At 34.8% G+C, this 23,053-nt stretch overlaps 2 protein-coding genes across 4 annotated transcripts in view; both read right to left on the bottom strand.

Moving 5' to 3' along the window:
• Positions 1 to 6,962, bottom strand: part of LOC113104808 (solute carrier family 12 member 5-like) — a 125,842-nt gene extending 118,880 nt beyond the window's left edge. For 2 of the 3 annotated variants that reach the window (XM_026266143.1, XM_026266141.1), the window contains exon 1: positions 6,598 to 6,962. In XM_026266143.1, the coding sequence (XP_026121928.1) occupies positions 6,598 to 6,712 (115 nt within the window). In that variant the 5' untranslated portion in view covers positions 6,713 to 6,962. The remainder of the gene's footprint in view (positions 1 to 6,597) is intronic. The other variant, XM_026266142.1, reaches the window with a different exon arrangement.
• A 10,380-nt stretch (positions 6,963 to 17,342) lies between these two features.
• On the bottom strand, positions 17,343 to 22,838 carry LOC113104946 (1,25-dihydroxyvitamin D(3) 24-hydroxylase, mitochondrial). Its single transcript, XM_026266160.1, has 12 exons — positions 22,480 to 22,838; positions 21,617 to 21,807; positions 21,436 to 21,529; positions 21,255 to 21,348; positions 21,083 to 21,174; positions 20,808 to 20,919; positions 19,810 to 19,955; positions 19,444 to 19,610; positions 19,057 to 19,135; positions 17,962 to 18,159; positions 17,759 to 17,870; positions 17,343 to 17,645 (listed from the first exon to the last, which is right to left on the bottom strand). Exons 1-11 carry the CDS (start codon positions 22,717 to 22,719, stop codon positions 17,760 to 17,762), a joined length of 1,524 nt encoding a protein of 507 aa, XP_026121945.1. The 5' UTR covers positions 22,720 to 22,838; the 3' UTR covers positions 17,343 to 17,645; position 17,759.
• Positions 22,839 to 23,053: the final 215 nt, after the last annotated feature.

The following is a 23,053-nucleotide window of genomic DNA, read 5'->3' on the forward strand; positions in this document are numbered from 1 at the left end:
TATAATTGAAATAATAGTTTTATAATATAATTATTTCTGGTTGATAAGGATTGTTTTCACTTAAAATTGTAATAATGCAATGATTAAAAGAGAACAAGTGGATCTTAAGACACAGAAGAAGAGAGTGATGGATGTCATTCCACATCGAGTGAATCCTGTCCTTCTCGTGATCACCACATTATTACCTGACAGCGGCTGGTGGGACTGAGAGACTGATTACTTACACACACAGACAAACAATAGACTAATAGACAGGAAACCTGCGCCACCAGACCAGCATTATGCTAAAATAGCGAGAGCGCTTCCTCGTCTGTCTCACAAGCGATGGCTTGACTGGAAACAAACAGCTCGACGTGCCATTATGAAGAAAGGACGGACTGCTCATTGAGAGCTAAACAATCTGCATATCCCAATACGCTAATGGCAACCACCGAATTTGGACGGCAATTGATTCTGGAGTGTTATGCAAATGAATACAAGCTGAGCGGCCAATGACAACAATGGAAACAAACACGACATCATCTAAAACAATACAAGCTGCTCTGGCTGCATTTTCTGCTCTGGACAGATATTTTACTACTATATTGTGAAATTGTTAGACACTTGATATGAAAATTATAACAAATGGACAAAGCACACCAAAAATCTCATGTGAATAATAATAATAAAAAAAAAACCTTGGTAAAACATATTTAGGCCTGATTATAAGATTTATGCAATTCAATAGCATAAAAAATAAAGGTGGAAAAAAGGCATAATTTATTATTTAAAATCTATTCGATTTTATTTAACCAATCATATTTAGAAAATGCATTTATTTAAACTGCTCAGATTCTGCAGAAATCCGTACACTGAAAATAACAGCGTTATTTTAGTATCATTGAGACCGTAATAGTTTAATTCATCAGTTTTCATTTTACAGTTTTACTGTAGTAACTTTGTTGTGGTTTTGTTATGTTTAGTAGATGTTTTAATTTTTTTGAATTTCAGTTTTAGTTACTTCAGTAGATCAAGTTAAGCTAAATTACAATCAGAAATGTTGCCTTGACTGAAATAAAGTGTTTTATAATATATTTAATTTCAAGACATCATTTTTTACAATTTTAGCTTTAGTTTTATTTATAATTTATATATTACAATGGAAAATAATTTAATTAATTTAGCTTAAAAGCATGATAAACTAAAGCTAGCTATGGAACAGGCTATTTTCAATTAGTCACCATGTATAAGACTGAAATAAATAGGATTTATTGATGATAAATATATAAACCTGAACATTTTAAACACTCGTTGCATTCCCGTTTCATTTATGCATGACTGACAAATATACATTACATTGTTTATTAGTTTGTTTATCTTAAAGTGTGTATTCCAAATGAATAGAAATCTTACATATTTTTTGTGTATAAACAGTAAAACTATTCATTTAAATGTTTACAGTTGAGCCGCTGGGCTGCTTATCATGGATATTACTAATTGTGAAAGCAGTAATGGAATTTTCTTGTTGTGTTTTTAGTACACAACACACAGACTGCATTGCCAGAGCTTTAGCCCCCATGTAAAACATACAAAGTCCTCCTTTACTTCTACCAAAACTCCAGCATGGTACAAAGTCACACACCGTTTTTGTCGACAGAGCGTTCTTTGTCTTTGTGCAAACAATCACTAAATGGAGATGAATTTGTCCATCATGGTGCTTCAGTAGATGCTGAGACTCCCTAGCTGCACGTCTGTGATGGAGAACACAGCTATTGTGCAGCAGCGTAATATGTGAGTGATTACTGACAGGGTTAAAAACAGCTTATGGCACTAGTTCTGTCTGGTGTGTGGAATATGCCAATTATTGCAATGACGACGCACTGTATTTGGAACTCTGTCTACTATTTATGGCTGCTTGATAGAAAATAGTAAGAGTAATTAGTCATGCAAGTCATCAGAACACACATTTGTCCTGATACAGTCCTGGTGGATTCCTCAATCATGAGCACTGTTTAGTAATATAGGTGTGCTGTTCATTCAGAATTTACCAGACATCAGTTTTTCAGCTGCTGAATGATAAAACAGCCAAATACCATCGAAGACCATTTATACACGTGAAAAGGCTATATTCATGGCAAACTCAATATTATTGTTAATAGACTTCAAATACTTCAATTAACTGAATACAATAATTTAGCAATATTTTGTTTACAAACAAACCAAGTACAAAAATTGTAAATAAATACATAAATATAAACAAATAAATGAATGCAATCTTTCAAACTGATATTTTAGAAATTAATTAAATGAGCATTACACCACAACAACCACACAGTCTTACAAGCGACTAAATTGTAAGAGTGCATAAAGAATTAAATTATATATATATATATATATATATATATATATATATATATATATATATATATATATATATATATATATCAACATCTTTCTTTAAAATAAAAAAAGCATTTTCTTTGAAAAACTATATATATATGAATATAACATTTTGCAAGGAATTGTAATAAAATATATACTTAATATAAAAATGGTCCCGTTTCAAAATACTCTTTTACAAAAAAAAAAGAATATTAATTGAACTATATTATATATATAAATTTAAATGACAATTAAAAAATGTAATTAAAAAATTTAATTTATGCATTTAGCAGACGCTTTTATCCAAAGCGACTTACAGTGCATTCAGGCTATAAATGTTTACCTATGATGTGTTCCTGGGGAATCGAACCCCCAACCATTGCGCTTGATAGCAATATATATACACGTAATGATATCAGAGTTATATTAATAATTTAATTATAAACGAATATAAATAGAAGAAGAAACAAGTGACTTTCGCACCACTGACAGCACCAAAGACCTCTGCTCTTCCAGTTTAACTGTAAATACTCCTGACTATTATTGTAATATCTACCACTAAAAAGAGGCTACTACAAGAGAGAGCCACGCTGAATCAGATACTGAATAATTTAAACCAAATCCAGGACGTCTTAATGATCCTATTAGCTTTATACAGCGTATAGAGTCGGGCTAGACATTTCAGACTGTCTGGAGACCTTCACGGTCAGATGAACCTCTACACGGGTGGCATCTGAGATAGATAAAAACAACATCAGCAATAGCACGAAAACCTTATCGAGGCCTTTCTCACCAAACACCCATGAGATGCAGGAACGTACCTGTGATGCTCTTGTGCATGGACTGACTACTAAACTAGTCGCCTACTCTCTTTTTTGCTATTTTTGTGTTATTTTTTATGTTTATGCATGTACTCACACACAAATACACCCATGCACATCTGAATAAAGAGTTTAGAGTGGGTTTCAGACAATTCGTGCTTGTTTTATAGACACAGGAGGTGATATAGCAGCGTTATTGGCCAGTGCGTGCATGGTGAGAGCAGTCATTGTGGTTTTACTAATATCATTGCATTCAGCGGTCCCTCAAGCACACACCAATCATGGCACAAAGAGGATGCAGTTGTCATGGAAACGTTATGGTGACTTGAACTGGAGACGAGAGCATCAAGGCTGTACCGTCTCTAGGAGACTACAGGTGCGCATCTCTATATCTATAGAGGGGAACACCAAAGATGGACACTCTACATACACCTTCCAGGACACTGTCTTCGGTTTGAGAGACTTCACATGGCAAAAACCCCAATGTTTGGTAGTGAACTCATCAGAACAGATGCCTCAAGCTCTATTCCACAATCTAGTGAGCTGCCTTGCACCTTCTAAACAAGTAACCTAATTAAAATGTTTCTCGTAAGTGACTGAACATTCGTAAGTGAATGCCATAGAGATAGCTCTCTGTGTGTTATGTGTATGTGAGAGTTGATAAACACACTCAAATACATTAAACTGGGTAATGCAATTCCCCAAATTAATTATGTTTAGCTATTTTTATCAATTAATTTAAATATTGAATGAAATGTGGATATGCATACAGATCAATGCAGAGAAAAAGAATATAATTTTATAATTATATCAAATAACTTTTTTTGGAACAGGCTTTGCATCAAAAGCTATATTTACTTAGTTTAAAATTCTGAACGTACAATTGTTTTGATTTATTACTAATTTGGTATTTTTTTTTAAAGTATATAATTGATTTTAACAAAAGTGCACACATATATTTGATATTCAGTTGGTAAACTCAGTAATAAATAAGAAAAAGGGCATATTTTGCCTCGTTAAACCTCAATTTCTTTGAATATTCATATATATGTTTGTTAAAAAAATTGCAAGGAATTATTTAAAATCAAGTATTTATGAATAATATGAAAAGTGCATATTTTCAAAGTAAAACAGAAATGCAGAAATTCAGGGATAATAAAAAAAAAAAAGTCCATACAAAACTTTGCAATAAACAACTCCAAAATTGTTTCTTCAAAATGATAAACAAAGAAGGAATTTGGGTGAAGTGGTGTTATTAAACGTGTAGGCTAGAACTATAAATGCACTATAACTTACAACTTACTAAGAATAGTTTTAATAGGAAGCTTAAAAAAAAATCTGTATTCTTTTCATTCTATATCACTTAATTTATTATTCTATAAAAACATGCAAAAAAACATGGTAGGGAGCTCACTAGTTTTTGTAGCAAAGCTTCCTATCATGCTACTATTCAGAAAAATGTGGGACATGTAGGCAGGTGTTCACAACAAGACTTCACCGAACTCTTTAGACCTGTCAGGTGTAGAAGAACTACAACATTTGTAGAACAACTTAATGGTGCAATTCAAATTGTTGCATTGTATATTGCAATACATTTAAGAAACTGGTGCTTTAGAGCCCTTAGTAAAAAGTCAAAACACACCACCACTAGACCTACACTAGTATTTCAGTGTTTAGTGGGTCACTCACTTAGTATCTATTTCAGTCATGTCATGTCAAATATTCCCATCCCATTCCATCTCACTGCTCCGAAATCCCGTTCCACATTACTAACATCAAACATCTTCTGATGCATCCCATTGTGCTTTCACTTTCAGTCTGCATACTAGACAAATTACTTCTCATAATAAAGTCAGACTGTTTTGTCCATCAAATCACTTAATTGTTTAATACTTAGCAGAATCTCAAACGGAAAAAAAAGAGCAAACCACATCACAGAAAACATTAAGAGACTAATGATTACAGATGAATAATCCCGCCTGACTTTTATTTAACAGACTTCCTGTGCAGTGTGGCTAAAATGCATTTCATCTCATTAAATATTCAAAGGCTTCATCAAATACAACTGACCGTCAGAAGTGTCATTATGTGAAGACAACCATGCACATTTAAGGCTAACAGACATGGCAAGACATTGTAACCATTTCAACAAGCCACTGAAGTGAATTCTGCATATATTCATTCATCCATCACTATGAGAAATATGACACCAAACTGGCCTCTCTATCAGATTTGGCACTGCAGTACTGATGAACAAATGAACACAAGCAGATTCTCTTTCCTCACACAAAGAAGGATCAAATCTCAAAGTAAAATGCAATATATGATCTAGCTTGATCTAGGCAATGAAAATATATGCTTGCACTAGACATGCAAAAAACTTCAAGTGTGCAACAGATAAAATAAAACCAAATGTTCAGTACATTTAATGATATAACAATAAAGCATGGTTTCAGCAATGCCACATGGATTTTCTTAGTCCTTATGAAATTAAAAAATAATCCATATAGTCTAGATGAAATATTGAATGAATATATTATAAATGTGCATTTCATATACTAAATATTATATATTATGATTCTATTGATTATAATCATAATGTATAATATAATTATGATTATGATTACTATATTTATATTTATGATTATATTTATTATATCATTATATAATATATGGTCAAAATAGCCTATGAAAATGAATATTACATACATATAGAAACCAAATAAAACCTAATAAAAACATATACAGTGTAAATGGATTTCCTTGATGAAGTATGAAATAGGAATCAGTATACTCACAGTATACATGAAATATTACATGAATACATTACAATATGAATATAATCTGCATAAGCACTAAGCATTATATTAAAATGATTATGCAAAAAGAGACCATTTAAAGTCATAAGTAATGCAGTCTTGTAGATATATATATATATATATATATATATATATATATATATATATATATATATGGATTTATTACTGCTAGCCTACGTGAAATGTTTTTTAAATGCATTAAAATATATTCATTTAGTATATATGAAAGTACATGAATTGATATGAAATAATAACAATACATTAAGATTATGAGCTATATTATATTATGCACCAGACATTATAAAAGCATTAAATTCAGTGCATTACTGAACAACAGGGTTACAGATTTTAAACATGACTAATCTGATTATAGGTTATATGTATTTTAAAAAATATAATAAATGCATATTAAATATATTTAGTATAGATTACATCATAAAATAGATTACCCATAAAACCAATATGACAGACTAATTTTCGTCATTTAGTCTCGTTTGATGGTTACACTATCAGAGGGTGGTGTGTTGAATATTAATATTCGCAGCTGCTGGATGAGTTTATTCTTCACAGGTGTCAAAGCGTCATAAATCTCTCACCTTTCCCGGATGTCTCCGCAGCGTCAGAGGCGCTCGGCGTCTCCTCATCGCCCTCGAACAGCTGGTTGACTTCGCCCTGGATGTCACCGGCGGTCACCGTGAACCTCTGGCTCATGCTGTCGTCGGTGGCCTGAAGCGGACTGACGGGGAACGGCTGAGCGGAATCCGCCGGTGATGCAGATGTGCGCCGGTCCTCGGTGATCTGCCCGGTCTCTGGTCTCTCTGCTAGAGGTGTACGAGGACTGGTGTTAATACAGCAGCATTAACTCGTGTAACGTGTCCGGCGGAGACGTTCGGTTATTGTTCTTTGATAACAGACATTGAATGAGTCGCGAGCGGATCATCAACCGGTGTCTGAGACTCACTGCACATCCGGGTCCTAAAGCCCGCGACCGATCTATCAAATCACAAACATAGATCAAGCCGCTTAATGATCACACTCACTGCGTGCTTATTCATACATATTGTGCTGTATACACAGCCATTTATACTTTTTTCAACATATCAGTAAACGATCTTTGACATTTATTTTATGCATACAATTTTGTATTCACTTTAACATAAAACAACTAAAATGTAGAACTTTTTTTTTTTCATATGTGTCACATATGTTGATTCAGTTCAAACTAATTTTATTTTTACACAAAGATAACCTGAGTGAAGTTATTTTTAAATGATGATTTCAAAAAGCTGTCCCATCCCAGACAGCAAAGTAGTTTCGGCCCAGATCTGGCCCACATGGATTTCCCTCAGACCAGATGTGGGCCGGTTCTGGGCTGAAACTGCTTTCTGTCTGGGATCTTGCCTGGACTTACAGTATTGTTCAAAATAATAGCAGTACAATGTGACTAACCAGAATAATCAAGGTTTTTAGTATATTTTTTATTGCTACGTGGCAAACAAGTTACCAGTAGGTTCAGTAGATTGTCAGAAAACAAACAAGACCCAGCATTCATGATATGCACGCTCTTAAGGCTGTGCAATTGGGCAATTAGTTGAAAGGGGTGTGTTCAAAAAAATAGCAGTGTCTACCTTTGACTGTACAAACTCAAAACTATTTTGTACAAACATTTTTTTTTTCTGGGATTTAGCAATCCTGTGAATCACTAAACTAATATTTAGTTGTATGACCACAGTTTTTTAAAACTGCTTGACATCTGTGTGGCATGGAGTCAACCAACTTGTGGCACCTCTCAGCTGTTATTCCACTCCATGATTCTTTAACAACATTCCACAATTCATTCACATTTCTTGGTTTTGCTTCAGAAACAGCATTTTTGATATCACCCCACAAGTTCTCAATTGGATTAAGGTCTGGAGATTGGGCTGGCCACTCCATAACATTAATTTTGTTGGTTTGGAACCAAGACTTTGCCCGTTTACTAGTGTGTTTTGGGTCATTGTCTTGTTGAAACAACCATTTCAAGGGCATGTCCTCTTCAGCATAGGGCAACATGACCTCTTCAAGTATTTTAACATATGCAAACTGATCCATGATCCCTGGTATGCGATAAATAGGCCCAACACCATAGTAGGAGAAACATGCCCATATCATGATGCTTGCACCTCCATGCTTCACTGTCTTCACTGTGTACTGTGGCTTGAATTCAGAGTTTGGGGGTCGTCTCACAAACTGCCTGTGGCCCTTGGACCCAAAAAGAACAATTTTACTCTCATCAGTCCACAAAATGTTCCTCCATTTCTCTTTAGTCCAGTTGATGTGTTCTTTGGCAAATTGTAACCTCTTCTGCACATGCCTTTTTTTTAACAGAGGGACTTTGCGGGGGATTCTTGAAAATAGATTAGCTTCACACAGACGTCTTCTAACTGTCACAGTACTTACAGGTAACTCCAGACTGTCTTTGATCATCCTGGAGGTGATCATTGGCTGAGCCTTTGCCATTCTGGTTATTCTTCTATCCATTTTGATGGTTGTCTTCCGTTTTCTTCCACGTCTCTCTGGTTTTGCTCTCCATTTTAAGGCATTGGAGATCATTGGAGCTTTTTGCGTGAATCTCTCTCATGGATGCTGTTTTTGCCCAGTCTTTTCTTATTGCTGAATCATGAACACTGATCTTAATTGAGGCGAGTGAGGCCTGCAGCTCTTTAAATGTTGTTCTAGTTTCTTTCATGACCTCCTGGATGAGCCGTTGTTGCGCTCTTGGAGTAATTTTGGTAGATCCGACATTCTTGGGAAGGTTCAGCACTGTTCCAAGTTTTCTCTGTTTATGGATAATGGCTCTGTTCCTGGTTCACTGGAGTCCCAACGCCTTAGAAATGGTTTTATAACTCTTTCCAGCTGATGCATGTCAACTATTTTGTTTTCTCATCTGTTCTTGAATGTCTTTCGATCGCAGCATGATGTGTTGCTCTTTAAGCGTGCTTCACTTTGTCAGTCAGATTGTATTTCAGTGATTTCTTGATTCAACAGGTCTGGCAGTAATCAGGTCTGGGTGTGGCTAGTGAAAGCTTTCTGAAATAATGTGTTTAATCACAGTTCTTTCATGATTTAACAGAAGGGAGCAGTTACTTTTACAATTAACTTGCATTATCTTTGTGTAATATAACAATTTATTTGATGATATGAATATTTTAAGGGTGCAAAAACCTTTTCACAGCACTGTATATATATATATATATAGAGAGAGAGAGAGAGAGAGAGAGAGAGAGAGAGAGAGAGAGAGATGTTCAATAACAATGTACAATAACAATGTTTTCAATTATGAGAACACAAAACAAGAAACTTTTCAATTCTAAAGCTTTTCAGATTTATGTGAATATATTGTGAATATAAGTGTGTACACATTATCTGCTGCAAAGCTTGACTTTACCCTATCAAGTATTTCTACAAGTGATAATCTACCATACCAAAAAGTATGGTACCATTACCAAAGTATGGTTTATTACCTTATTTTATGCCAGTAATCCTGACTGTTTTTACATGATAGAAACATAAATTTCCTTGAGAACCATGTAAATATCATGGTACATGAATATGAAAATCATAACCATAATCAAAGTACCAAGGCATTCCCGTACATATTCATTGTGTTTCTTCCATGGTATTTGCATGGCACTCCAACATACTTCAGAGAATACCACACGACCACAAACATAGACTGCAAGGCTCTTTATATAAGAACCTTGACATAGATTAATTATAGATTAAGATGATTTTTAACTTTTAAATAATTATTAAACAATGTATTTATACATACAGTATGCAGCATATACTATACAACTTAGATTAATATAAATATATTTTGTGCAACTATTATACATTTTTGAAATTTTAACATCTTTGTAACTTTTATGTGACCCAAAAATGTCACAACCAGTTGTAAAATCTTCACACACACCTGAAACACATCATACATCACTTGGATTTTGGAAATGTGATTTTGTGTCTTCTTGGTGATTTTTTCAAATATTTAAATCTAAATAACTTGCTGGCCATGTGATATACTGCAACATACTGCAACACCAACTGTAATATAATCTGTCTTTGGTGTTTTAAAATAGCCCCTCCCCCAATCATTTGTATGTAAGTGACATCATTAGTGACATCATTAGATCACATGACAATTTAAATATACTGTAATTTATTGGATTTTTTTCTTCATATATTTAAATTGTCATGCGATCTAATAATGCCACTTTGCCTGTAATATGCAAATATGCAAAAAATAAATAAATAAATAAATAAATAATAATCCCTTACCAAATCATGATTTTAAAGATTTCTTAAAAAAATGCCATTGAGGCCTGGGCTCACCATCAGAGGTATAAAAAGTGGTTCAGTAGAATTTAATGTGTGTTTTTAAAACATTTGCTATGAACAAATGAATATGCATAAGAACATTACACACACACACACACACACACCCTCTCACCACACACTCGACCTTGATCATGCACACATATCCCTGCATTCATACAGTAATCATAACTTTTATAGGACCTAATACATAAATATAGACTGTAAGCATTGCAATAAATGATCAAATCTTATTTGACTATTTCATATTTATGTTCAATAAAGCCACACAGTTTTGAAAATAACTGAGTATATGCCTAAATATGAAAAAAATATATGAGTATTTTTCTTACTCAGTTTCATACTCAGTTATTTTCTGAATCTCCCAAGTGGATGATCTGGATGATTAGAGCCATATTTCTGATCATGGAGAAGAACATTCGATCCTTAGCTTCTCATCTAAAGACTTAAAGTTTTATAGTTTTGATTGATGTACTGGTATTCTTTCATAATCACAGCTACATGGTTATACTGCACTTTTTATAGTCATTTTACAGCACTGTTTTATAATGCACAGATGTAATTAAAAGGGATTCTTTTCACTTTTTTGCATTTGAATTCGAATAATTAAAACTACTTTTAGTGTTTTTTTTTATAATTATTTCTTGTGCACCAAGACTGTATTTATGTCTTCAGTGTCACATGATATTCAAGAAATCATTCTAATATGTCAATATTTGAAAATATAAAAAAAAACATTTCCACTAAAATGTTAAAAATAATAATAATGAAAACAGCAAGTTACTGTTTTCAACAGTTATAATAAGAGCAATTATTAATAACTGAGCAATAATAATATCAGAATGTTTTCTTTAGGATCATGTGATACTGAAGACTGAAGTAAAGATGTTCAAAATTCTGCTTTGTATCACAGAAATAAATTACATTTTACCATATAATCACATAGAAAACAGTAATAATATTTCAATAATATTTTCATCTTACTGTATTTACTTCATTAGACTTTGTTCAAAAACATGAAAACATCTTTATTCAAAACTTGAAAAATGAAAAATGCACTCAGATACATAAATGTGATTTACAGTACTTTATAAAACACATATGTTTAAAAAAATACACGAATACCAAAATTAACACATAAATAAAGCTATCCATTGTAAAACGACAGAAGCTCCTACAATAAAAGTTGGTTATAAAATCGTTCTGGAGTCTATTCTGATCTTGACTCGTTTTTTTTTCTTTCTTTGTGATGTATAGTAATAATAAAAAATAAATGAAATAGGGTAAAGTCTGCTTTTGTGAAAGTTATAATGCTCCTGTAATAATCACTTTACTGTTGAACTACTTCTAAACAGACACTAGAGGGCGCCATCAACCTTAAAATACCTATTCCACAAGCTAAAGAAGACCTATCATGTGGATCAGAGGGATATCTATCCAAACTGCATGTTCGATAGTTTGGTACCTGTGAAAGATGACAAATTATTTAATTTAATGCACAATAATGCACCGTAATGCATTTAGTGGTCTCGTGTACTTGAATATGTTTTGCACATCATTTTGTGAAATAGTGGAACTACATCAAAGCAGTTTGGAAACAACATATGCAATTTTCCTTTTCCACTTTAATATTTTGTTGCTCATAGAGTGTCATTATGTTGCATCACAAGGGCGTCTAGCTCATGTCACATCAGAAAATCAGTTTTAAACCACAGTAATCATATTTACAGTCTCCCAAATGATCATGCTTTTACATGTCTGAAATCTATTGAAAGTATTACAGCTAGCTATTGCTCAATTTTACTGGGATTAGTGCTGAATTCAAGGCCACAGGGCGATTTTTGACATTGAACGTAGAAAGATTTATCTGAATTCACCACATATTAGAATAAACCAGATAATGTCCAGTGGTTTTTAACACTCATACTACTAGGTGAAGTATATGGTCAGCCCATCCAGAGATTATACTCACATTTATCTGCCTCTGAGTAAAGATGTCTCGAAGTGAATGACCTTTTGAAGATTACGAAAGCTTCCATTTTAATTGCTGTAGAGTAAGAAAGCATGAATGACAAGGAGACCGCTGATAAAACATATAAAACATAGATGGTGTGTTTAAGGTTTCTACAGGTTAAACCAATTTCATTCAGCTCGTGTGTGTGTAAAGGTTAGTTATGATATCATTCAAAGTTTGGAGTCAGTATGTTTTTGAATTAAATCTCTTTCATTCGCCAAGGCTGCATAATTTATTTATTTATTTGATGCAATACAGTAATAACAGTAATATTGTGAAATATTATTACAATTTAAAAGAACGTTTTCTATTTATATATATACATTTAGATCAAAACTAGATTTAAATTGATTTAATCATGTCAAATTCTTTTTACAAAATTAATTAATTAAATGATTATTATTTACTAATTAAGAAGAATTTTCTATAAAATTACATATTTTAATATATTTCCTTGCATTTCAATATATTGAGGGCAAAATATATTTATAATTTATTTTATGCATATTTATAAAATATTTTAGAAGAAAAATAGTTTTTGCCCATATTTATTTATTTATTTATATATTGCTGTACAGGGGTTGAATGAATATTTGAATCCATATTATTATTATTATTATTATTGTTATTATTATTATTAAATGTATGAAACGTTGTTGATTACTGCTGAGTTTTTTTTTTTTGGAATTCTATATTTTTCCATCATATAAGTGATACAACCTCCCAGAATTGATGCCAGTCTCAGGATCTGAAGAACGTGTTGTTTTAGTTTGGCATTGATCAAGCAGGAATCCAGTCTTGCGTCAGCGGCTCTACTATGGGATAAACACATCCTTCAATAACTCGTAGGAAACCTAATAAGACAAGAACATGACAATTTAATTACAGTAATGCCATTCCATTACAGTTACAGTATAGATCATGTAAAAAAAATAAGAAATAAACATTAGTTTTGGATGATTCGGTCGCTGCTTGACTTTAATTGTGGTACTACTATAAACACGGGCGGCAATCAGGCATTTGACTTTATTGCATTGCTTTATTGGCGTAGTGAGTTTGTTTTTGCTCTAAACCCACACGACTCGAGGTGAACGACACCGGCATCGGGCCAAAGCAAAGGGACGTTGAGAAACTGGGGTTAAAGTTACAGTAGTTGCTGTTATATCACTTGGCAGTGTTTTTGTGTGCCTTTCTGTCAAAACATCAGGTTCATAGCTTGTGAAATAGTGGAACATGATGACATTGTTGAATCTGTGTCAGTCCAGTGTCAGCTGACAGGCTCAGAGCGGCCAATTAACCCAAACACCCCATCCACCCCATGAACCCCCGAGAACAGGTCAACAACAATATATACAGATGCATTCATCTTATTATTTTAATTGAATAATATTACTAGTATTTATAATATTTGACCTTTCAGAATAAGATGCTTCACTGACATAATAAAAATAAAAATAATTTAAAAAAAGTTCTAGAAACATTTCTTATTATCAGTGTTGAAAACAGTTGTGCTGCTTCACATATTTGTGGAAACTTAAATACATTGTCATTCAAAACTTACAATTGTTAAAAAGAAAGAAAGAAAGAAGAAGGAAGGAAGGAAGGAAAGAAAGAAAGAAGGAAAGAAAGAAAGAAAGAGAGAGAGAAAGAGAGAAAAAGGTGTTAAGCATGTATGTTAAATTGATCAAAGATGACATATTTAAATACATTTATAACATTACAAAAGATTTTTATTTCAAACAAGTGCTGTTTTTTAACTTTCTATTCGTTGAAATTCAATGTGTCCAACACTGATAATAATAATAATAAATGTTTCTTGAGCAGCAACTCAGCATATTAAAATGATTTCTGAAGATCATGTGACACTGAAGACTTGAGTAATGATGCTGAAAATTCAGCTGCACATCACAGGAATCAATTACATTTTACTATAAAAATGCTTCAAATCGGAAAAACTTCTTTCAGCTTTTTACTGTTTTTTATCAAATAAATGCAGCTTTGGCTTTGGTGAGTAGCATATGTGTATATATACACACACACACACACAACGCATATCTGTATAGAACATCCAATAAAAAAAAAAAAATCAACTTTAGCCTTTACTTCTACAGAGAAATAATCCTTATATTCCTCATATTTTTGTTTGATATAAAGACTTTTTATTATTATTTTAACTGTGAAAAACGTCTCAGGTTACAAATGTAACCTTTGTTCCCTGAGAGCAGGGAGCGAGACAACACGTCATCGACACTATGGGGAACGCCTCAGGTGTGACAGGTGTCTGAAATCAAATATCAACTCACAGCAATCATGCTGACCGGCGCCAGCCATGAAAAAGGGTGCCTTGAAACCATGACAATATCCTTTCGTCGGTAACACTTTAGAATAAGGTTCCATTAGTTAATGTTAGTTAACTACTTTCGTTATGAACTAAGCAAGAACAATCCTTCTACAGCATTTATAAGTCTTAGTTCATGTTAATTTTAACATTTACTAATGCATTATTTAAATCAAAAGTTGTGCTTGTTAACATTAGTTAATGCACTGTGAATTACCATGAACTAACAATGAATAACTGTATTTTCATTAACTAACATTAACGAAGATGAATAAATACAGTAATAAATGTATTATTCATTGTTTGTTCATGTTAATTAATACATTTACTAACATTAACTAATGGAACCTTATTCTAAAGTGTTACCCTTTCGTCTGAAGGGACTGTTTGGCAGGCAGACCCCAAGGCATGGCTGGGAGACGTATTGTCTCGTTCCCTGTTCTCAGGGAACAAAGGTTACATTTGTAACCTGAGACGTTCCCTTTCGAAGGGAACTCCGACAATACGTCATCGACGTTATGGGGAACGAAATACCCACGCCGCCATTGTAAAGGGAGTGCATGCCCAATGGCACTCCCTACGGTCATAGCCCAGGCTATATGATACCACAGAAAACCTCCATAAACATAGTTTAGTGAAAGGTCTACCTGGGCCTGCTCAAGGGCCTAGGACCACAACTTCAACTTCTTAGAAGGGGTCCCTTCCAGGGAATGTGGCTAGGGAACCCGAGGGAACCCCAGCCAGTCACTATTCAGGGGAACGTGACACCTGAAATGCCACCAGGCAGGCCTGACCTGGTGTCACTACATAAGACACTACAGACTGGCCACTTCCTGTCTGTCCGAAGACAGAGCCTCTGGACACTTGCCTTTAGGAAGGCATCCAACCCGAGGAACTGCGGAGCAGGCAGTGAACCACTCGGCCCGGATCTCAGAGACGGGTCGATCCACGGATCTACCCAGTGTTTGTGTTTCAAAACACTGAGGAGGCCTGTGAGGGCCTAAGGACTGATCTAACTGGGAGACCGACTGACCAGACTCAGGAGGCCACATACTCATATTGACCCTCAGTGAGGGGACCTCTGGTCCTGTCTACGGTCCTCAGACCAAGACGAACCAGGTCCTCCCACCTGCCTGGGCTGGGGCTCGGATCTCAGCGGTATACAGGTCTTAAATGCAGGCTGAGCGCGCCTTCGCCTTCCTAAACTTTCCAACCACTGCCTCAACGGAGGTGCCAAAAAGTTTAGCAGGCGAAACTGGTGAATCAAGGAGAAGGGGTTTTTCTTTCTCTCCGATATCAGCCAAGTTGAGTTGTGCTCTTTACCCAAACAGTAACCTACACACACATCTCGTAAGTGTCACCCAGCGACAAATATCTTGGGCACGGGTCAGCACATTTCACAAAATTTTTAGGACTTGCCTTAGATGTGTGTTTCATTTTCGCTGTAAGCAGATGTTTAAGGCCCCGTCCACAAGGAGACGGAGCTTACCCCAATCCGATCTTTTTTTTTCCTCGTCTCAAGAAATATCCGCATCCACACGAAAAAGCAAAATGATGTAGTATACATGCCAGACCAGTATGTGGCGCTGTAATTCTGCCACAGAGATACACTAAAAACAGAGAAGAAGACTTGGACTATGCTCATAAACCTTGCGCGTGGTACACAAACGAACATGGAACAATACATTTATTAATCTGTGTAAATGTTAGTTAATAAAAAGACAATCGTTCCGTGTTTGTTCATGTTTTTGTTACTGTTACGTGACGTAGAGGTGTCTGACTAGGGGGGAGACGTGGGCTGATGATGTCATCGTTTCAGAAAATATACGGATTAGCCATCCAGACGAAAACGCAAAGACGGCGTTTTCAAATTTATCCACTCTGGGACCCGTTTCAAAAAATACCGGTTTCACCTTACGAAAACGGCGGGTCCGTGTGGAACGAAATGCCTATCCGATAAAAAAATTTGTGCGTATTCACAGAAACGCGTCTCCATGTGGAAGGGGCCTAAATCAGACAAAACAAAGGATATTGTTATGGTTTCAAGGCGCCATTTTTATATATCCAGGTCACACGCTCATCATTCAAGCTGATGATTCACGGCTGTCGCCAGTCAGAATAATTGCTGTGAGTTGATATTTGATTTCAGACACCTGTCACGCATGAGGCATTCCCCATAACGTCGATGACGTATTGTCGAAGTTCCCTTCGAAAGGGAACCATGGTTCACTATAGTATGGAATGATTACACTGTCCAGGTGACATGGCATTTATGTATATATATGTAAGTAAAAGCAAAGTATTTTCATTGTGGCACACTCACTGATTTCCAGACCACGGCATTTCATTTCAACCTTTTATTAAAAACACAAGTGATGAACAATATCCAGTGAATTAATGATTTTCTTAAAAAAAAAATAAAAAAAAAATTCTCTCATTGCTTTCTCATCATTTACAAACAAACATTTAACATATTATACATGTTTATTAATAGAATGCTACATTTCTGTTTTATATAACATATATGTACAGCATTTCTGCAACTTTTGTATAAAAAAAGGAAAACATTTTATATATATATATATATCAAACTGTACATGGAATGATTTCAGTACTAAATAATATTGCATAGAAAATTTACCATCTCTACATAATTTTAGTAAATATTTTCAAAAAATATATTTACCATAGTAATATACTAGGTAGCAGCAATTATGGAAAAACCTTAAATATTTATTTTAAGCAGTCATTTTAATAAAGTAAATAAATAGAGGGATTATTTACTAGTATCATAGAACTATATACTAATAGTTTGAGGTATAAGTGTGAGACTGATACATTCTATAGTTTAGCAGCAGAATAAAGGCCTCGTAGTGTGTCGGATCCATTAATATGGAGTCCTCCGTTCAGGTTAGTATCTGCAAAGACCAAAAAACAGGTTTCAAAACAATAGAAGAGCCTCAAAATGCACACAGGAGCATCAGATGTCTACTAACTTGCTTGAATGAGATGTTTAAAGTCATTTTCATACCTCATCGGCGGACAAAAGCCACCGGAAGCTCTCGGCTTGGAACCAGAGTTCCTGAATGCAGCGCATCCACCGGCTCATGATCTGTGGCCACAATCTCATACTCACGCAGCATCTGAGATGAATAGAAATGAACGAATTACATTAATCTACTCATATTAAGACTAAGAAGTATTTCTTCAGCTTTTAGTGTCCAGTAATCGTACCCAGCAGAGACTGAGTTGGATCTGAAGCTCAGCGAGTCGCCGGCCGATGCACATCCTCTTTCCGATCCCAAACGGCACGTGTGCGAACGGATTGATGGAGCTTTTCTCCTGAAGCCAGCGCTCTGGTCTGAACTGCTTCCCGTTGTCAAAATACTCCTCGTTTGAAGCGATAGCCTGACTGTTGATCATCAGGACGGTCTGGAAACATCAGGGATAAATAAATGTAATGCACTCAGATTCACTTTTATTATTAATTCAATCATGTGCAATGCATAAAAGGTCTATAAAACTTTAACAGATAAAATGATAAAGCAATGACGGGGACACAATCTAGTTACTGTCTTGTGGCTCTTTTGTGTAATTTAGTAAGCCTTTTAAGATAAAATATATAAATATATTATACTTTGTAATCTAATGTTAGTTTTAAGTATAATTGCATATTATATTTTTTTATTTATTTCAAAGTATTACATTTAGTTTTAATGAGTTATATTTTATACGTATATGTAAAATTGTATTTATATTTATAAATATATATTTATATAATACAATATATGTATTCGTTTTTTATTATTAATATTTAATAATTGTTAAGATATATATTACACAATTACACATAGTGTATGTATATATAATAAAATGATAAATTGTATTAATGTTTAATTTATTATAAAATGTGTGAACTCTAATTAAAAATAGTTCATAATAATTAATATTACTAATTACATGTAATTTTACTATGTATGTTTTATTAATTTACTATGTCAATATATATATAGCATAAAACATGTAAATATAATTTTAAAAAGCAGTGTCTAATTAAATACTGACTATTTAAATATTTTACTATTGTTACTTATGTATTGTATTATAGCATCAGCTTAGTAACATTGCAAAATGTTCAGTTCTATTGGAATCATTTGTGCTGTCATGAGAGGAGTTTTTTTTTGTTGTTGTTGCTAATTTATAGCTTTTTTAATCAGTCTTGTATCGGTTAGGATGCTGTCTAAGAATCTAGCTGCCTAAAGGCCTCTCATTAGAGTTAGCTATTATTATTAGTAATAATGAGATAATGTCTGATAATGAGATACTCACTCCTTTAGACAGAGTATAATCGCCCAACACGGTGTCTTTATCTAAGGTACGACTGGTGAACGGCACAGACGGTGAAACTCTGCGGAGAGAAAAAAATAGTATCAATGCCAATAAAGAACCATTATCTTCAAGAGCCTAGGAAATATTTTTGGGGAAACAGTTCCTCAAATAACCATTTTCTTTTCCTTAGAGTGGAGAACATTTTAATAATCTAAAGATCCTTTAAGAAAGAAATCAGTAGAACATAATAGTTCACTGTTCCAAATTAAATTTGTCACTTGCTGTTTCTCTGTAATTGTGAAAGCGGAAATTGTTTCTACACACAATCATTTCAGCGTAGCCTATTTTAGGAGCCATTAGGCTCATGTTGAAGGATATTTTGCCCACCTCATGGACTCCTTCAGGCAGGCTTTGAGGTAAGGCATGTTCTTGATGTGCTCAGCTTGCGGTGTTTCTCCTGCAGGCACCACGTCCTGGATCTCCTTCAGAAGTTTAGCTTGGGCGCAGGGGTTACGTGAGAGGTTGAAAATAACCCACAACATGCTATTAGCGGTCTGCAAGAGGAAAACAAGAAGGATTTGCTTGGTTAGTTGGGCCATGCTCCCTGCTCTGCTTCATTCTTCTGACTTATGTGCTTGATTGAGCTAAGCTGAGTGTTGTTCAGTCTTAGCCTGGATAAGAGCAGAACAAAGACGAGTTAAATCAACTGTTTTCTTAGCTCGCTCGCGTCATGAAAATCATGAAAGTGCGTACCGTCTCCACTCCTCCGACCTGGAGTTCGGTTGTGGCGGCGTACAGCTCCTTCTTGGTCAGGTGGCTCTGGTGGTAGATGTCGCAGAGGAAGTTTCCGGTTTTGCCGTTTGAGTGGCTCTTCAGATTCTTGTCAATGTAGAGCTTAGCTGTTAAGATGATGATTGCTTGATTAGTTGGTGATGTTTTTAATTCAGCATTTTAAAAGGAGTTTTAAAACTGGACAGTACGAGTGTGTGTATGTTCTTACATTGTATTTTATCATTAGAAGTAAATAAAATGTTATTTGTTAACTATATATACAGTATATATTGCCATCGGGGTTATTAAAAAATACAGTGCAAATATTGTGAAATATTATTGCAATTTATTGCAAAGTTTCTATTTGAATATATTTTAAAATGTAATTTATTCCTTTGATGCAAATCTGAATTTCCATCATCAATACTCTATATATATATATTTTTTTATTATTATTATTATTATTTATTTATTTTCTTCTTCTTAATATTCAATGCTGAGAGGAATATGCATATTTTGAGTGCACTGTGTGCATGCATGTAAATATTCTATTCAATAACTTAAAAACTGTTAAGGTATTATCACTTTTGTTTTAATGTTAGGTCTACGTGTGGAACGCTCTACTACTAGTCAGGTACGGCACGCGCTGCTGTTGTTTAGCTGCAGGGAAAGTGAAGTGTTTGTGAATGTGTGACAGGTGATGGAGCCACAGCAGCACAACAAACTGAGAGTAATCCAGCCTCACGCCAACATTCCTCCCTCCCTCCCTCTGCTCCTGCTACTACAAATATTTGGCTGGATTCTCATGCACTTAGGTCACTGCGTTTACTACTACGGTTCTCTCTCTCTCTCTCTTGCTGTGTGCATGGATCTACTATAGCGGGTTGGAGCAGAAAGCCATAAGTTCATATGTCATCACTTGAAGTGGAAATGAAAGCTTTATGGGTTACACGTCAACTGATTAAGGAGCTCTTTAGTACCTGTGCTAAAAATACGGTCCCAGGCTGCTGTGTGATCTTGCCACGTTTTCGTATTGAAGGTCTTATGGAGCTCCACGGGAGTCACCATCATCAGCCCAAAGGTGCTCATCATCTGAAAGTGAGAAAACACCATGAACATTTGTTTTTGAACTATGAAATCCTTTGCATCTTTGCATTGCATTGCATCAGAAGAGCTTTAGATAAAGCTTGTGCACTTTAGAGTGCGTTACTCACTGTTTGAACTATTAATTGGGTCAAAAAGATAGTCAGTTTACCGTCTTTACTGAAGTGATGAAATCCATGGCCTCGTTGTTGATGGTGTCTTGCAAGAGTCCAAAACGTTTGTCATAAAGCACATAGCAAATCGCTAAAAGGCCAAAAGAGAAAGAAATGTAATGCATTTCATTATAGTAAGTCAGTGTAGGGCAGACATGGCATGAAACTCACTTTCAAAGGACCACTTGTTCAGTTCAAAATACAAATCGTCGATCTTCCCGTTGATTTGGGCTCTTCCGATCCTCTTTATCAAATCAGCCGAAACCTTTCCATGAAGACAACCAGCAGTCACTCAAACTGTCTTTGCATTAATTGTGAATTATACTTGATATATTTCTCAAGCAGAACTGACTTCATTGATTTTGCCGTCCAGTTTCATGACTTCGGTCGGTTTCATGAGTTTCTGCTGGAAAGCGCTGCGCACCCGCTGCCAGTCCTTTCCTTCCCTGCAAATACATTTGTTTGCATTTTAGAATATTATGACATAAGCAATTAAACCACACATGCATTTGTAAAGGATTTATGATATTTACAGTATAAGCAGCCCATAAGCCTCGTCCCGCATGTCTCTGTAGGCTTTCCATGGTTTGATCTCCAGTCTCTGAGGATAGTTGCTCTCTTTTCTGTAAAGAGCCTCCAATAAACATGGTGCACCAATGTGAACCGACTCAAAAGAGCCCAGCTTCATCTGGAAGATCTTCCCAAACTTCTTATGGTAGTGGATCTGGGGTCAAAAACACAAAAAGACAGAGAAAACACCTTTACATCTGAAGAAATGTACATAAATGAATGAATAAATAATGAAAAAAAGTTTTTTACAATTATTATTTAAACTATTATTAGGACAAGTTGGGATTCAAATAAGCATAAATAAGTAAAAAAAGTTTAAATAATTAATTAAATAAACAATTTATGATAAGAATGCAAATAAATTAAGTTATGAAAAGAATGCAAAAGTAATGCATTTATTATAAAAAACAGAAAACTTCACTAAACATCAAAGTTATGTTATAGTGTATAGATAAATACAAAATGAACCAATAACCATAAACGAATATGAATAAATGAATAAATTTCACTAAACAATTTGTTAATTTATAGTGTACATATAAATAATAAAAATATAAATTGAAATAAAGTCATGCATTTATTATTATTATTAATATTACTAATATTCTGAAGCATGGCATACTGTATACTATTCCATAAAATGCATACAATTTGATTTATGCACAAAACGTAAAAAGAATTAATAAAAATTAATTGCACTAAAAATAATAGATAACACATAGAAATGATAATGTAAATTTAAAACAATTAAAATAGATAAGTTTTAAATATCTGTAAAATATATCAAATAAAATAATTGATTCATAATTAATAAAGAGGTTCATACCAGCGCCTCATGTTGTCTTTTTAGACCTCCTTTCCGGAGCAGCTCGACGAGGCTTCCGAACAGCGGCCAGTTGGTTGGTCCAGGGATGGAGTCGAGACTGTGCGCGCAGGGCGCGCTCCCGGCAGCATCCTTCGAGTCCAGCACACACACGGAGGATGTGGGCTTGCAGTGCTGAAGCCCCACATACTTCTTCTTCAGCAGCTCCAGAATCTGAGGACCTTTCTGGATATGCGCTCTCATCTTAAGGCGTGCGTAAAACGTCGTGCGTAAAAGTGTCTCCTAAATGCCACTATATAGGCTACTGTATATATACTCGCGGCCGTGTTTATCTCGGTCGGACGCGGCGACCAATCAGGAATCGTGTGTGGAAGTCGAGCCCACCATTCATTTATGGATCCGCTTTAGTGAGTACCGCCTGACCCCACATAGACCGAGGAAGTGCCCTCAAACGCGCTTTATAAATAAACAGAGGTGACGCGGTTCGCTTTGAGCTGCCCTCAGCTCCTCTCTCTGAGTAAACACTGAGACCACGCGACGCCGCGACGCGCAAATATTTGCGCACTCGTGGCCAAAG

The sequence above is a fragment of the Carassius auratus genome, chromosome 6 (genome assembly GCF_003368295.1).
Source record: "Carassius auratus strain Wakin chromosome 6, ASM336829v1, whole genome shotgun sequence".
NCBI classification, from domain to species: domain Eukaryota; kingdom Metazoa; phylum Chordata; class Actinopteri; order Cypriniformes; family Cyprinidae; genus Carassius; species Carassius auratus.